The sequence below is a fragment of the Camelus bactrianus genome, chromosome 5 (assembly GCF_048773025.1).
Source record: "Camelus bactrianus isolate YW-2024 breed Bactrian camel chromosome 5, ASM4877302v1, whole genome shotgun sequence".
NCBI classification, from domain to species: domain Eukaryota; kingdom Metazoa; phylum Chordata; class Mammalia; order Artiodactyla; family Camelidae; genus Camelus; species Camelus bactrianus.
In genome coordinates this window covers 17726047-17740944 of record NC_133543.1, presented here as the reverse complement: position 1 = coordinate 17740944, position 14898 = coordinate 17726047, and the positions used below count along the sequence as shown (strand labels likewise).

Genomic DNA, 14898 nt, shown 5'->3' with positions numbered 1-14898 from the left:
TTAATAAAAAATATTCTTTCAAAATAGTGATTTTTTCAACTTTGATATTTTATGAGTCTGATTTTCTGTAACATGAGTTTTTTTTTTTTTCAAGAAGAGGTTTATTGCTTTGAGTAGAAAGTAGCATTGTTTATCAGTTCAGAGTTCAGTATTGCTTTACGGTACAATTCAGAATACTCATGGAGGAACTAAGGCAGTGTTACATGTTGGCTGAGAGCCTGAGCTACAGAGCCAGACTGCCTGGTTTGAAATTCTGGTGAGGTTACTTACTATCTTTGTAACTTTGGCCAAGTCACTCTGTTTCTCTTGTTTACTTGTATGTAAAGTGGGGGTGATAAAACTATCTACCTCTAGTGTTATTGTAAAGACTAAGGCAGTTTATGTATACAAAGTACTCAGAACAATCCCTGGTGTGTAGTAAGCACTGAAGAAATATTAGCTCTTATTAATAAGGAAACTCACTTTCATTTGGTAATGGCCCATGTGTCTAAAACAGTTTGGCAAACCGTGGCCTGCTGCCTCCTTTTGTATGGCCTACAGGCTAATAAGAATGATTTGTACATTTGAAATGGTTGAAAAAAATCAAAAGAAGAATAGCATTTTGTGGGACATGAAATTTTGAGAAATTCCACTTTCAGAGTCTGTAAGTGAACACTTACTATAACACAGATTCCCTTGTTGGTCTCACGTTGTCTGGCTGCTTCCTCCTAACAGCAGAGCTGATGAGCTGCAGCAGAGACCGTGTGGCCTGAAAGCCTCAAGTGTTTCCATCCAGCTCTCTCCAGTAAAATTTTGCTGACCCCTAATCTAAAATAAAACGAATGAATGAGAATTTTAATAGATTGGCCTAATGTAGTGTGGAGGCTGTTTTGACCTAAAAGAAATGTCATTTATAATAAGTTCTACACATAGCATATCTGAACCAAGGGTCTGAAGTTAAACCAGATTTTTTAAAAAACTTACCAATAATGAAAATTTTCTTCTGTAAGGAAGAAGTTTGTACATTTGACAAGGTATTGATTATATATTTCTATTTGCTTTAAAGAAATGATTCCACAAATTTTTAAAGAAAGGAAAAATAGAATCCAGTTTAACTGCAGGGGGTGGGGAGTGGAAGTAGAATATTTAACTTAATTGAAGTTTATAGAAAACTGAAGCATCTCTGCTTTTTTGAGGAATCCCATTTTTATGATTATACATCAGCAGGCTGCTTGCTCCCTTTTTGGTATCATTAATGCATGCGGGGTTGATATCTTTGCATTTCTGATTTACTGCTTTTGTGCTGCGGTAGTCTGATGATATCAGATAACCAGTGTGGTTAGAACTATATGTAATATAGGAGTAAATCTATTTTTAAAGGCTTTGCAGTTAAAACAGTAGTTCTCAAACTTGTGTTCATAAGAATCACCTGGAATATTTCTTAAATATAAACAACTTGGACCCCATTTATTCTATATCAGTTTCTATAGAACAGTTCTTCTGAAACTGTGATGAAACAGTAGTTCCCCAAACCTCTTCCCAATCTGTCATGGAATAATACTTCTGAAAATATAATAAAAATGAATTACTAGAAAAGTAAAATGGAGAAATAAACGAAGTCATAAAAAATTACAAGTACTTTTTTTTTTATTGTTAGATGCAACAGACATGAAATTACTCTGCCAAAGTGCTACGAAAGGCTTTGACACTCTCACTTTTGTACTTGTTATGAATCGCACCTGTCTGTGCACCACACCCTAAGAAGCACTGCTCTGGAGCTTGCCTCAGAAGCTGCATGTTTCAGAAGCACCCTGTGTAATTTAAATGCACATAAGGGGTATAGGCCAAATTTTGAAAATACTGTTTTAAGTTAAGTCTAAGTGACTTTGTAACATCCATGAGTACACCTAGGGGCTTTAAAAACTTGGTGCATTCTTGTATTCCTGGGAAATAAGAAGATATTCTACAAACTAATAATTTATGCTACTGAAAATGTATCCTCCAGATAAGGTAGATGTTACTGTATAGAATTAAGAGGCGTAGTCCTGTGTGGGGTGTTTGGCAAAAGATTTAACAAGAATGCTGAAAATTTTCCACATAAATAGCTTTTTTGTAACTTGATCATATTTGTGATTTTGTTATAATTTTTAACCTAAGGATGTCTTTACAGAGGCTTATCTCCTGCAGAAGCAGAATTTAATTACCTGAACACGGCACGTACCTTAGAACTCTATGGAGTTGAATTCCACTATGCAAGGGTAAGTGAAGAAAACATTTTGATATTGTTGTTAGGCATCATTACTTAGTATCAAAAACTTTTAATGCCTTAATAGGATTGGGCAATAAATGGAATAGTGAGTGCTGCCAACATAGTTGCTCTGAAAACTTCCTGTGAATAGAAGTATTTTCATAATCACAATCACTTCAGATTCAATACCTGACTAGTATGGTTGGAGTGTATTTTTCATGTTATTTTTCTTCAAGGTAGTGTTTTATGTTATAAAGATAATTTTTACTATAAGAGACAGTACCTTTAGAGTTTTTATTTTGCAAAATAAAGATTGCTATGGGAAAAGTAGTTATTTGTATATTTTACTTTTGTGAAAATCGTTGTTATAAAAGATGCTTTGACTTCACTGAGGCCTGTATTACTGCACTCTTTTTTGTCGTTTAGTGACATCATTGTAAATTTTTATTTATAAAGCACAAAATCCATCATATTTACATATTTTGGTTGTCTCTGTCCTTCCCGCTTCCACCCCTAATCCTTTTATTAAGATGAATTTTATAATTACTGTAAAGGAATGTGAAATGATACGATGGTTCATTAATGCCCAAAGTATGACCACAGACTGGGGCTGATCCATAAACTGTTTGTTACTGGTCCATGGTTAGATTGGTACAGAAATTGAGAGAATTTTAAAACCTTTATGGCCATCTGACATCAAGCATATGATTGGTATATTTTGCAATAGTATTAGTACCTGACAGATTGGAAATTTAAACAAAAAAAATAACTGGTCCTTTTCACTGTTATATACAATTCCAGCTGTTGTCTTACCTAACAGTAATTGGGTATTTCCAGTAAGTGGTTTAAGAGACAGATACATACTTATGAGATGTAAGCTAATGAAGTTTTCACAGAGAAGGTGGACTTGATCAAGACTTTGGTTTGGTTTTATTGGATTCATCAGAGAGACGTAAAGAAGGCATGAGAGCAGCATTAATTAAAACATGTAATTGTGGGTACACAGAATGCATGGAACTGGCCTGACAGGAAGGTTTTTACTAATTAGAAAGGGAGAAATAAAATGGGGTGAGATGGTGGTTTAAAGGCCTTCAGTGCCAAGCTGAGCAACTAAGACGTTTTCCTACAGATGATAGAGGTCCATTCACTCCACAGATGAGTACAAGGCACTTTTCTACATCTAAGAACCTAACAGTGCACAAAGCGAAGCCCCTGCACTTGGCTACTTAGCTTCTAGTGAAGAAGAGAAAAAGCAAACGGATTAAAGAAGTGAATTTGTAGCATCATATTAGATAGTAGTGATAAGAAGAAAATCAAAGGAAAATATTTTAAAATAAGGTGGTCAGTGTGCATTTTTCTGTACATTGGAATTAATAGCATTTGTACCCATAAAAGATATAATACTTATTTTCTTGTTTTATCTTGCCCAACTCTGGCAACACCTTGGGAACTACCACTTTAGTCTAGATAACTAACTTAAGAACTTGAGTTCCTATATATCCTGGAACATGCTTCTTCACCATGTTTTTCTACCAACATAGCAGCTTGATTGACTTATCTATTTATTGAATTTCGTGTATCTCTTTAATGGTATTGGTTCTTCTCAAGTGCTTGGTGATCCTTGCTTGTGTACTTCCCTTTGTATTTGTGATTCCTAGTTCACTTGGTCGTGCATGTTGTTTGTCTTTACTAAAGCCTGTTTTAGATGGTGATGGAGGAGGGAAGGAATATATCATCAGGTAGAATGTGCCTATAGTTTGTCTTTTTCATTTTTAGGTTCTCCATCCCTTTTGGGATCCTCTAATTCCTGTCCTCAATATCCACACTTGCTAGTTTAGACAGGCTGTGCACACTTTTGTGTCCTATAGCTCAGTCCAGATGGGGCAGGATTGTAGGGCTGTTAGGAGCTAATTACCTTAGCAACTCTCTGCCTGATCATCCTGACAGTAATTTGAGGGTTGCCTTTGGGCTGTGGTTTTCTGTCATTTTTTTTCTCTCCATAAATCTGATCATATCCTCTTTGTCTTTACAGATTCCTCAAAATGTTTGGTCCATTGATTATGTACTTTTAATTGTTATGGATTGTTTTCAAGTGTTACAAATTTTTTTCTGTTTTCATTTATCTTCTCCGATGTTTTATGAGATTGGGAGCAGAAGGAGTAATTGGAGCATATATTAAGTCTGCCATCTTTTAGGCTGAGCCTGCCATCTTGATTCAAACTTCTAATTGATGTCCTTTAAAAAATGATGAGACTGATAATAGTGTACAGTAGTGCTTGTTACTGCTAAACAAATGAGCAGCCAGACAAATTAATGTACACCACGGTGTTTTGCCACTTACTATGTATGAGCTACCTAACAGGTTAATTTAGTAATATTTTATTTATTTAGAAATGATGGAACTTACAGTTTAAAGGTTTTTTTCTTAGAAGACAATTAGAAAATCTTGATTATATTTTCTATCTTCCAAGGAGATGAATGATAGGGAATAGAAGCATTATTGTTGTATTAATTTGCCTGTAGTATGTTTCAAGTCAAGAAGCAAAACTTTCAAGGTTGATCAGCATCTGAGAAAAGTGTTTTAATTCTACTCACTCTCTCAGTAGTGCAGGTTACCTATTCAAGTTGGATCAGTTAGCGTGAAAACTCTCACTCGTTCATCAAAGCATAATTCAAGTTTTCTTCTCTGGAGTCTTCCAAGCTCTCCAACAATTGTTGCCCACTCTATACTTCCATGATGTTTTTATTGTATTATATTAGTTACAGAACTTCTCATTATTTTGGAAATATTGTTCCATTACAGGTTGCCCATCACCAAACTTTGAACTCCTCCATGTTTTACTCATTTTTGCAATCCCAGCACCATATTAACACAGTGATTAGATCTTAATAGTTTTGGAAATGGAAGATGGATACTAACTTATCATTCTACAAGATTCTGAAAAGGCCTTTGATTTTCTATTCCAAGAGTCAGTCCCAGTTACAAACTATTGGAAATCCTGGGATCGCTTTTGCTTTAGATTAGTGAATTTTAATAATGCAACAACATTTAAGTTTGATTTGACATATATCCTTTATTTTTATGAGATAACAGTTACCATATGGGTTTGTAAATATTATGCAGTTATATGCTGCCTTTGATAATGTCACATTCTGTTAAAAAAAAAACTAATATTTTTAAAATATATCTTTAACAGTTAAAGCCCATAATTTTAGATTTGTCATTTTCTTTTTTAATTTTTTGAAGGATCAAAGTAACAATGAAATTATGATTGGAGTGATGTCAGGAGGAATTCTGATTTATAAGAACAGAGTACGAATGAATACCTTTCCATGGTAAGAACTTCCATCAGTGCTTTTGCTTTTACCATTATATTACCAACTATAATAATTCATATTAAAGAAAGTGGCTTGTGAACTATTTAATGTTGCATACAACTTTATCTCACTTACTTGGAATCTACCAGAAGATGCCAAAATAATTGAACTACTTATTTCAAAAGTTTCTTAGTTTATAGAAAATATTACTTTATGAATTTTTCTTGTAGAGAATCTCTAAATTTGTACTGTACTACAGTAACTAATATCATGTTTACTCTGTCTTGCACCATGCTAATTGTTCAAAATACAGTATTTCATTTAAATGCATTCAGTGGGTACTAGTTTATTAGCTGGAACTTAGACATGGTGGCTGCAACAAAGACCTATTATTACACTGGTTTAAATTGGTGTAAGGAAAGTTTGGTGACTCCATAGGGTTTAAAACTCATGTTTCTTTCATTCTGTTGCTCTGTTGTCTTTAGCATGTTGTCCTTGTCTTCATTGTCCAAGATAATTCACCCATCATCATTTCTGTATCCCAAAATGATGGAAAAGGAAAAGTAGCATCTGCCACTTCTCTTTAAGGGGATAATTTGAAAATTGTAAAAATCACTATGTGATTATATCCCTTGTGTATATGTCATATATGTAACTCAGGTTTTTAAAAATAAACCAATGGTTTTCTTTAAGAGAAGAAACAAGTATGAAAGAAATGTATTGTATTAATCTGTTTCTCTTTGTGTCTCCTTAAAGATTCGGTCCTGTTTTTTCAATATCTGTGATTTTTATTTAATAGGTCTTTGTAATTAGTCACTTTTATAACACTTGAATAGACATATAAGTGACAGAAGCTTTTCAGAAAATAGCCACAACTATGTTAAGAAACTGAATTTCCCAAATAGGTCACTATCTAGGAAAGCATGAAATATAAAATAAAAAATTGGTGAAATGAACTTCATCAAAAGTAAATATTTTTGCTCTCTAGAAGACACTCTAAAGAATATGAAAAGACAAGATACAGGCTTTTGTAAAATATATTTGATAAAGGGCTTTTAAAAAATGTATAAAGAACTCTTATAGCTTAGTAATGAGACAACTTGATTTAAAAGAATATGCAAAATATTTGAATAGATACCCCCACCAAAGAAGATATACAAATGGCAGATAAGTACATGAAAAGATGCTCAGTCATCAGTGAAATGCAAATTAAAACCACATTGAACTGTTACTGTTCACCCACTAGAATAGCTCGAATTGAAAAGAAATGAGTACCAAATGATGGCAAGGAAGCGCAGAGCACCTGGAAATCTCATATATTGGTGGTGGGACTGCAAACTAGTAGACCAACTTTGGAAGACAGTTTGTCAGTTTCTTAAGGGCTAAATGTCGATTTAGTATATAATCTTAGCAGTTCTATTCCTAGATATTTACCCGAGAAAAATGAAAACGTAAGTTCATATAAAGATTGTATACCTTGTGTTCATAGCTACATTATTCATAATAGCAAAGAACAGAATTTCAAGTGTCCATCAGTTGGTGAATGGACAAATAAATTGTGGTATATCTACACAATGGAATACCGTTTAGCAGTAAACAGCATATAAAAAGCAATGAACTATTGACACACTAAACAACATGGTTGATCCTATCGTCAAAACATTATACCAAGTGTAAGAAGCCTGACACAAAAGATGATGTACTCTGTTATATTTATATGAAATTTTAGAAAACACACATTAAAGAGACAGTAGACTATTAGTAGACAGGGATTGAAAATGGGGGGAGGTGATTGACTGGAAAGGGGTGCCAAGGGAACATTTTGAGGTGCTGGAAATTGTTACATGATGATTTTGGTGTGTGGCAGTTACACAACTGAATACATTTGTCAGAGCTCATTTAATTGTCCACCTAAAATTGGGACATTTCATTTTATATTTTAATATTTCTCTAAAGCTCATAAAAGAAAACTAATGAGTATTCAGTGTTTCAGCTCACATCTTTTAAATTTTTCCTATATATTTCAAATTTTGTTATGTTCAGAGGAGAATACAAAACAGTTCAAGACATAGTTCTTGCCTATAAGTGGATACATAAAATTATAAAACATAGTAAGAAAAATTATAAATTAAATTAAAGCTTCAGAAAAGATAGTTATTGTTGATTTTCATAATGGTAAATGTGTGTCTTCAATTTTAATACATTTCTGATTGTACTAAAGACAATTAAAAATACCTTATTTTACTTTTTATTAATTTTACATTTTATATAAATGTCAAAATGAGAAATAAATTCTTTTCAGATGATATGGGTTAAAATAACATCATGATAATCTAAATTTTTCTGCATTAAAAATTCTATATTGTATATTCCTTTTTTATTATTATAAAATAAGGATTCTAGAAGAGTTTTTGACATTTTTTTTGGAAACACCAAGGATATAATCTCTCTAGGGAAAATTTAAATGTCCCCCATAATATTTGAAATGAGTTTAAACAATGAATAGAAACTTCCTCAGTGAAATGGAAGTGTGGAATGTATATATAGAGGGGTCAATGGGAGAATTCAGGGTAGAGGTACCAAACATTTGCAGAGGCCTAATAGTAAGAAAGGACGTGGCGGGTTGAGGCTATGATGGGATATTTGGTTTAATTTCTTTTTTTTTCCAATTGTCCTCATTGAGGACAGAAGCAAGGGAGCAAGGATTTAAAAAGATGTTGCTTAATAGATAAATTAGATTCAGATTATGAAGGATTTTTATATATTCCATATGCTGAAGAGTTTTTTTTGTATTTTATTAGTAAATATGCTTTAAGCCAGTTTCATGTTGACAAATAGAACTCATATTTCCAAGTCTTTATTATACAAGTTTTAAAAAAAAAAAAAGAGCATGAACATTTAAGATATTGATTGGAAAATATTACATAGTATTCTTTTAAATTTTTATTTTCAAGAATTAAACTAAATAGATAGGATTTAAAGTTGTTAAAGCTGCACCATCCTGGAACATAAGAATTTCTTCTGATTCTAACTGCTTATAGCAGTACATACTACATTAAGAATACATTTATAAATATACCACAGATGCCTATGATTCAGAATTGATTTCCAGTATCAGTTGACTTCCAAAGAAATCATTAAGTTCTGTGATAATCATCAAATATATGGTTTTAGTTCTTAAAGTATGGATCTATTTTCACGAAAGCAACATATTTCTTATTAATATTATATGTGAATAAGGGACCATTTCAGCCTCATCCCCTTTATTCAAATTAATGTTCAGAGAATTGCCATTGCCTTTAAATTGATATTTTAGCAAAATGTGTAAGTCTCCTTGAAGAAGTCATAAACAAATCACTTGATGCAGACTGACAGTTATTACAGCTCTGATGTTGTATCATGTACATTTCAGCTACATTTATCTTATGTTAATATTTTATATAAGATATTCAGGCCAAAAATTAAATTGTGGAATTTCTACATGAATGAAGAGTTTAGAGTAAAGGTGGAAGAACTGATAGTTTTATAAGGTCAAGACAAGGGAAAAAAAAAAATCACTCATGGATTTTAATGCATTTTATCTATACCTTATGATGCTGCAACTGGGAATGAAATGCCAGAAAAGTTGACTGGCCCAGGGTTAACAAGTATAAGTATGAAGCAGAGCTTTAAACCTGGGTCTTTCAGATTCTGAAACACAAGCTTCTCACTTACCTCTTCTCTCCAAGTCAGAGCTACACGTAGAAAAACTAGTGTCCCATGTAATGAATATACTCCCTCATTTCTTTCCATGTATGGTTATCCCTAAATTGTCCAGTTCAAGTTCATACTTTTAAAATGTTGAATACTGAATTGGGAGTTATTTGGATTCTATAAATTAGACTTCATTAAAAGTAATGCTCATCAAAAAACATCATTAGTAAAATGAAAAAGGGAGGAGAGAGTTCTGGTTCCCAGTCCAGTAGCTAAAGACCTTGGAAGTTGTCACCCCTGTCCTCACAAGAAAAAAAGTTCTCAATAAAACTCAAAATCAACAACTCTTTTTAGGTCCCTCAGAGAACTGAGGGCATACTGCAGCTCTGAAAACTGGAAAGACAGATGAATACAAGGAATGACAGCTTACTAAGACTAGAAACCACTACTGCAGCCAGCAACTGGTAGGAATACTTAAAGGATAATCAACTAATTGCTGGAGACTGAATAAAGACTAGCTTGACAGATAAAAACTCTTGGAGGACCTGCTTAGGAATAGCCCCATGCTATCATGAGTTTTACAACCAGGCAGCCCACCAGATTCTCAGGGTAAAGATGGGAGAAAAATCCATTTATGCTTTGGAGGGCAGGAGAGGGGAGTTGAGCAAGAAAGTAACCATTTTGAAATAGGCTCAGATCTTTCTGTTCTCTTAACAAAGGTCTGCCTTCAAGAAAATCTGTTTTACCAATACTTAACCAATGTGGGTTTTACCAGAACCTAACCAAGGTGGGGGAAAGGAAATACCTATTTCCAGTCCCTCTGTACTTATTGTTTCACCTAAGGAGGGGGTGAGCTGTAAAAGCACTGAAGGTCAAAGCCAAAGGGCACAGACCACTGAACCACTGATACCTAATTATAGGATTAAAGAAGGATTCCTCCCCAACCCCACAATTAACTGCCACACCAACAGAGATCTTGTATAATACGAGAGGGTTACAACTTAAATAACTGCAAAGCTCAGACTAATTAAGAAAGAGTCTCTAGGAAAATCCAAAGACCACAGAGGAGATAAAAAAAATAATAACACAGGAAATAGTAGCCTCAGACACCTTCCTCAGAAACTGTTCCTTTGAAATAGTCACAGTTTGACTGGATTAGTGTCTAAAGGAATTCATGCCCCAGGGCACTGTTGGAAACAATAGAGCAGATGTTGGCAATTAGAGGAGTTTTACAGTTGGGTGTGGTTTTTGAAAGAATGGGATGACTAGTACCTATGTCATCTCAGGATTACTGTGGGCATACCCAAGACTGTGCCTTCCTGAAGAGCAACACCAGAAGCATAACACTACAATGTAATATGTAAAACATCTGGTTTCCAGCAAAGGTAAAGGAAAATATGACCCATATACCAGGACAGGAACAGTTGTATGTATACATGTGCATAGTAACACAGTTTCAAAATACATGAAGCAAAAAATAAGGAAAAATAGACAATTCTACAATCATAGTTGGAGGGATACAATCATATCCCTCTCGGAAGTCAGTACAAAAACTAGACAAAAAATGTGCCGAAATAGATTCAAGAACTGCTAAATCTTTTGACATAATTGATGTACAGTACTGTGCCTAGTAACAACAGAGTGCATATTCTTATCAAGTGTACATGGTCTGTTTATTAGGAGAGAAAATATCTTGAGTCATAAAACAAGCTTCAATAAAATTTTTATTGAGTTATAATTAATATAACATGTAAGTTTCAAGTGTACACGTAGTCAACATTTCTATACATTATGAAACAATCACCACAATAAGACCACTTACCATCCGTCACCATATAAAATTATTACAGTGTTATTGACTATAGCCCCCATGTATATACTACATCTCCATGAATTATTTTATAGCTGAAAGTTTGTACTTCTAAATTCCCTTTACCTATTTTGTCTTTACATGAACCCGCCTCCCCTCTGGAAACCACCAGTTTGTTCTCTGTATCTGTGAGTCTCTTTCTGTTTTGTTTGTTTTGTTTTTTTAGATACCACATAAAAATTAAATCATACAGTATTTTCCTCTTTCTAGTTATTTCTCTTAGCATAATACCTTTTGATCTATCCACATTGCCAGAGTTCATTCTTTCTAATGGCTAAGTCACATCCCATTATACGTATGTACGTATGTATGTGTATATGTGTACACATACCACATCTTCATCTATTCATTATCAATGGACACTTAGGTTGTTTCCATGTCTTGGTTGTTACAAACAGTGCTGTGATGAGCATAGGGGAACATAAATCTTTTAGATGTACTATTTTTATTTTCTTTGGGTAAGTACCCAGAAGTGGAATTGCTGGATCATATGGTAGTTCTATTTTTAGATTTTTGAGGAACCTCCATACTGTTTTCCATAGAGGCTGCACCAATTTACATTCCCACTAACAGTGAATAAAGATTCCCTTTTCTTCACACCCTCACCAACAATTGTTTTTTTCTTGTCTTTCTGATAATAGTGATTCTGAGAGGTGTGAGGTGATATCTCATTGTAGCTTTGATTTATATTTCTCTGATAATTAGTGATGTTGGGCACCTTGTAAGATCCCTGTTGGCCATCTGTACGTCTTTGTAAAAATGTTTATTCAGGTTCTCTGTCCACTTTTTAATTGAGTTTGTTTTTGATGTTGAGTTATATGAGTTCTTTATATATTTGGATATCATCCCTTTTGCTGTCCTTACCTGTGGTGACATACCAAATAAAATATTACTGAGCCCAATATCAAAGTGGTTACTGTCTATGTTTTCTTCTAGGACTTTTATGATATCAGGTATTACATTTAGGTCTTCAGTCTATTTTGAGTTTATTTTTATATATGGTATAAGAAAATTGTCCAGTTTCATTCTTCTGCCTGTAGCTGTCCAGGTGTCCCAACACCATTTATTGAAGAGACTATCTTTTCTCCATTGTATATTCTTGCTTCCTCTGTTGTAGATTAATTGATCATATGAGCATGGGATTATTTGGGGGCTCTGTATTCTGTGTGATCTGTGTGTCTGTTTCTGTGCTAGTACCAGACTGTTTTGATTACTGTAGCTTTTTAGTATAGTTTGAAATCAGGGAGCACGATACCTCCAGCTTTGTTCTTTCTCACAGTTGCTTTGGCTATTCATGTTTTTTATGGTACCATTCAAGTTTGTTCTATTTCTGTGAAAAATGTCATTTTTATTCTTACGCTTTCACTTTTCCCTTATCACATTTTATGTATTTGATGACATATTTTACATCTTTTTTTTTTTGTATCTCTTAGCTAGTTATTTTAGTTTTAGTTGATTATATTACTTTTGTATTTTAACCTTCATACTAGCTTTTTTAAAAAAAATTTTATTGAAGTATAGTTGATTTACAGTGTTATGTTTCAGTTGTACAGTGAAGTGATTCAGTTACATATACAGACAGATAGATATAGATATAGATATATAGTCTTTTTCAGATTCTTTTCCATTATAGGTTATTATAAGATACTGAATATAGTACCCTGTCCAATACAGTAGGACCTTGTTGTTTATCTATTTTATATATAGTAGTGTATATATGTTAATCCCAAACTACTAATTTATCCCCCTACCATTCCCCCTCTGATAACTATAAGTTTGTTTTCTATGTCTGTGAGTCTATTTCTGGTTTACAAATTAAGTTCATTTGTATCATTTTTTTTTTTTAGATTCCACATGTAAGTGAGACTATGATATTTGTCTTTCTCTGACTTACTTCACTTAATATAATAATCTCTACATCCATCCATTTTGCTGCAAATGGCTTTATTTCATTCTTTTTTTATAGCTGAGTAATAGTCCATCATATATATGTGTGTGTGTGTGTGTGTGTGTGTGTGTGTGTGTGTGTGTGTGTGTGTAGCACATCTTCTTTATCCATCCGTCTGTTGATGGGGTACCATACTGTTTTGATTATTAGATCTGTAGTATAGTCTGATGTCAGGGAGAGTGATTCCTACAGCTCCATTCTTCTTTCTCAAAATTGTTTTGGCTATTCAGGGTCCTTTGTGTTCCCACTCAATTTTTAACATTTTTTTGTTCCAGTTCTGTGAAAGATGCCACTGAGAACTTGATAGGGATTGCATTGAATCTGTGGACTGCCTTGAGTAGTATGGTTATTTTAACAGTATAAATTCTTCCAATCCATAACATGGTATATCTTTCCATTTCTTTATGTCATCTTCAATTTCTTTCATCAGTGGCTTATAGTTTTCCAAGTATAGATCTTTTACCTCCTTGGATAGGTTTATTCCTGGGTATTTGATTCTTTTTGATGCAGTGGTAAATGGGATTATTTCCTTAATTTTTCTTTTTGTTAGTTCGTTCATAGTGTATAGAAATGCAACAGATTTCTGTATATTAATTTTGTATTTTGGGGTTCTTACGATTTTTGTTCTGTGCTTATATTGCCCATCTTTTTTCCTTTCTTCTTTATCCATTAGAGCTTTTAGCCTATTACTTAGCTTTTCAAGTGTTTCTCAGTTTTTTGCTCCACCCTTACATGGGTCAGGATGGGTAGAGTGGGAGTTAGGCTTGATAATATCCCCAGCAGGTTCTGTTCTGTTTAACTAGTTTCCCCTAAAGGCAGACCTTTGTAAGAACAGAGTGCTCTGACCTATTTCAACATGGTTCTTTCCCCCCTTTCCTGCCAGAAACCCAAGAGTATTTTTCTCTGATATTTACTTTCAGAGTCTGGTTGAGATTCTCAAGGTTAATCTCACAATATTATCAGCACCCTCCTATGACTGGGTCCCCTTGGAGTTTTTAACTCTTGGAGTTGGTCACGCTGAGCCTTCAACAATTTATAAATTACAGTTTAGATTTCATACCCCAGCACTGGTTCCTCTCTCAGTTTCTGCTCATGAGTCTCTTCTCTTGTAAGCTGTGTTTCCCTATACTCAGCTGTTAGTCTCTCAAGTCTTGGAGGTAGAAGTTTCCCTTGTTCTCTCCCCTTTCTTTTGGATCCAAGAGGAGTTGCTGATTTTCAGTCTGTTGAGTTTTTTATTTGTTGTTAGGATGGAGGGATCATTTCCAAGCTCATTACATGCATAAGCAGAAAACTACTTTAGTTTCAAAGAATCAATAAATACATTATTGGTATTTTTGGAATTTTAACTTTTGATATGTGTTTTTATGTATTTTAGATATAAAATTGGGAAGTGTTAGTTCACACTAAATATTCTAATAAAACTTTCCTCAATTGAGCACATAAATTCTAATTATTTTTTCATGAATCACCAAAAACTTTAGATTCTTTATGTACTGTATATATGTATTTATAATTAAATTTTTAGATGTTATTCTGTATATAGTTTAAATATTTTTTAATTACTTTTTTGTTAATACTGTCATCTTTATTCAATTATTCATGCACTCCAATTCATTCTCTTTTTATCCAGGTTGAAGATTGTAAAAATTTCTTTCAAGTGCAAACAATTTTTTATTCAACTTAGAAAAGAATTGGTGAGTGTGGATCTAATACTTATTAAATTGAGTCTTTTAAGAAATAATTAGTCATTCATGACAGAACTTTTAGTGAGAGTAAAAGTGTTGTTAATACTGTTGATAATTGCCTACTGAGTTAATTAATTCACGTTTTATGAAAAGTGTA

The 14898-nt window shown here is 33.4% G+C and overlaps 1 protein-coding gene across 6 annotated transcripts in view; it reads left to right on the top strand.

Annotated features, from left to right (window-relative positions):
- Positions 1-14898, top strand: part of PTPN4 (protein tyrosine phosphatase non-receptor type 4) — a 152453-nt gene that overhangs the window by 76940 nt on the left and 60615 nt on the right. For all 6 annotated transcript variants that reach the window (XR_012506948.1, XM_074363510.1, XM_074363508.1 and 3 more), the window contains 3 exons: positions 2150-2237; positions 5475-5563; positions 14687-14750. Coding sequence is in view for 5 of the 6 variants with exons in the window: in XM_074363510.1 (XP_074219611.1) it covers positions 2150-2237; positions 5475-5563; positions 14687-14750 (241 nt within the window). In the remaining variant the exon portion in view is untranslated. The remainder of the gene's footprint in view (positions 1-2149; positions 2238-5474; positions 5564-14686; positions 14751-14898) is intronic.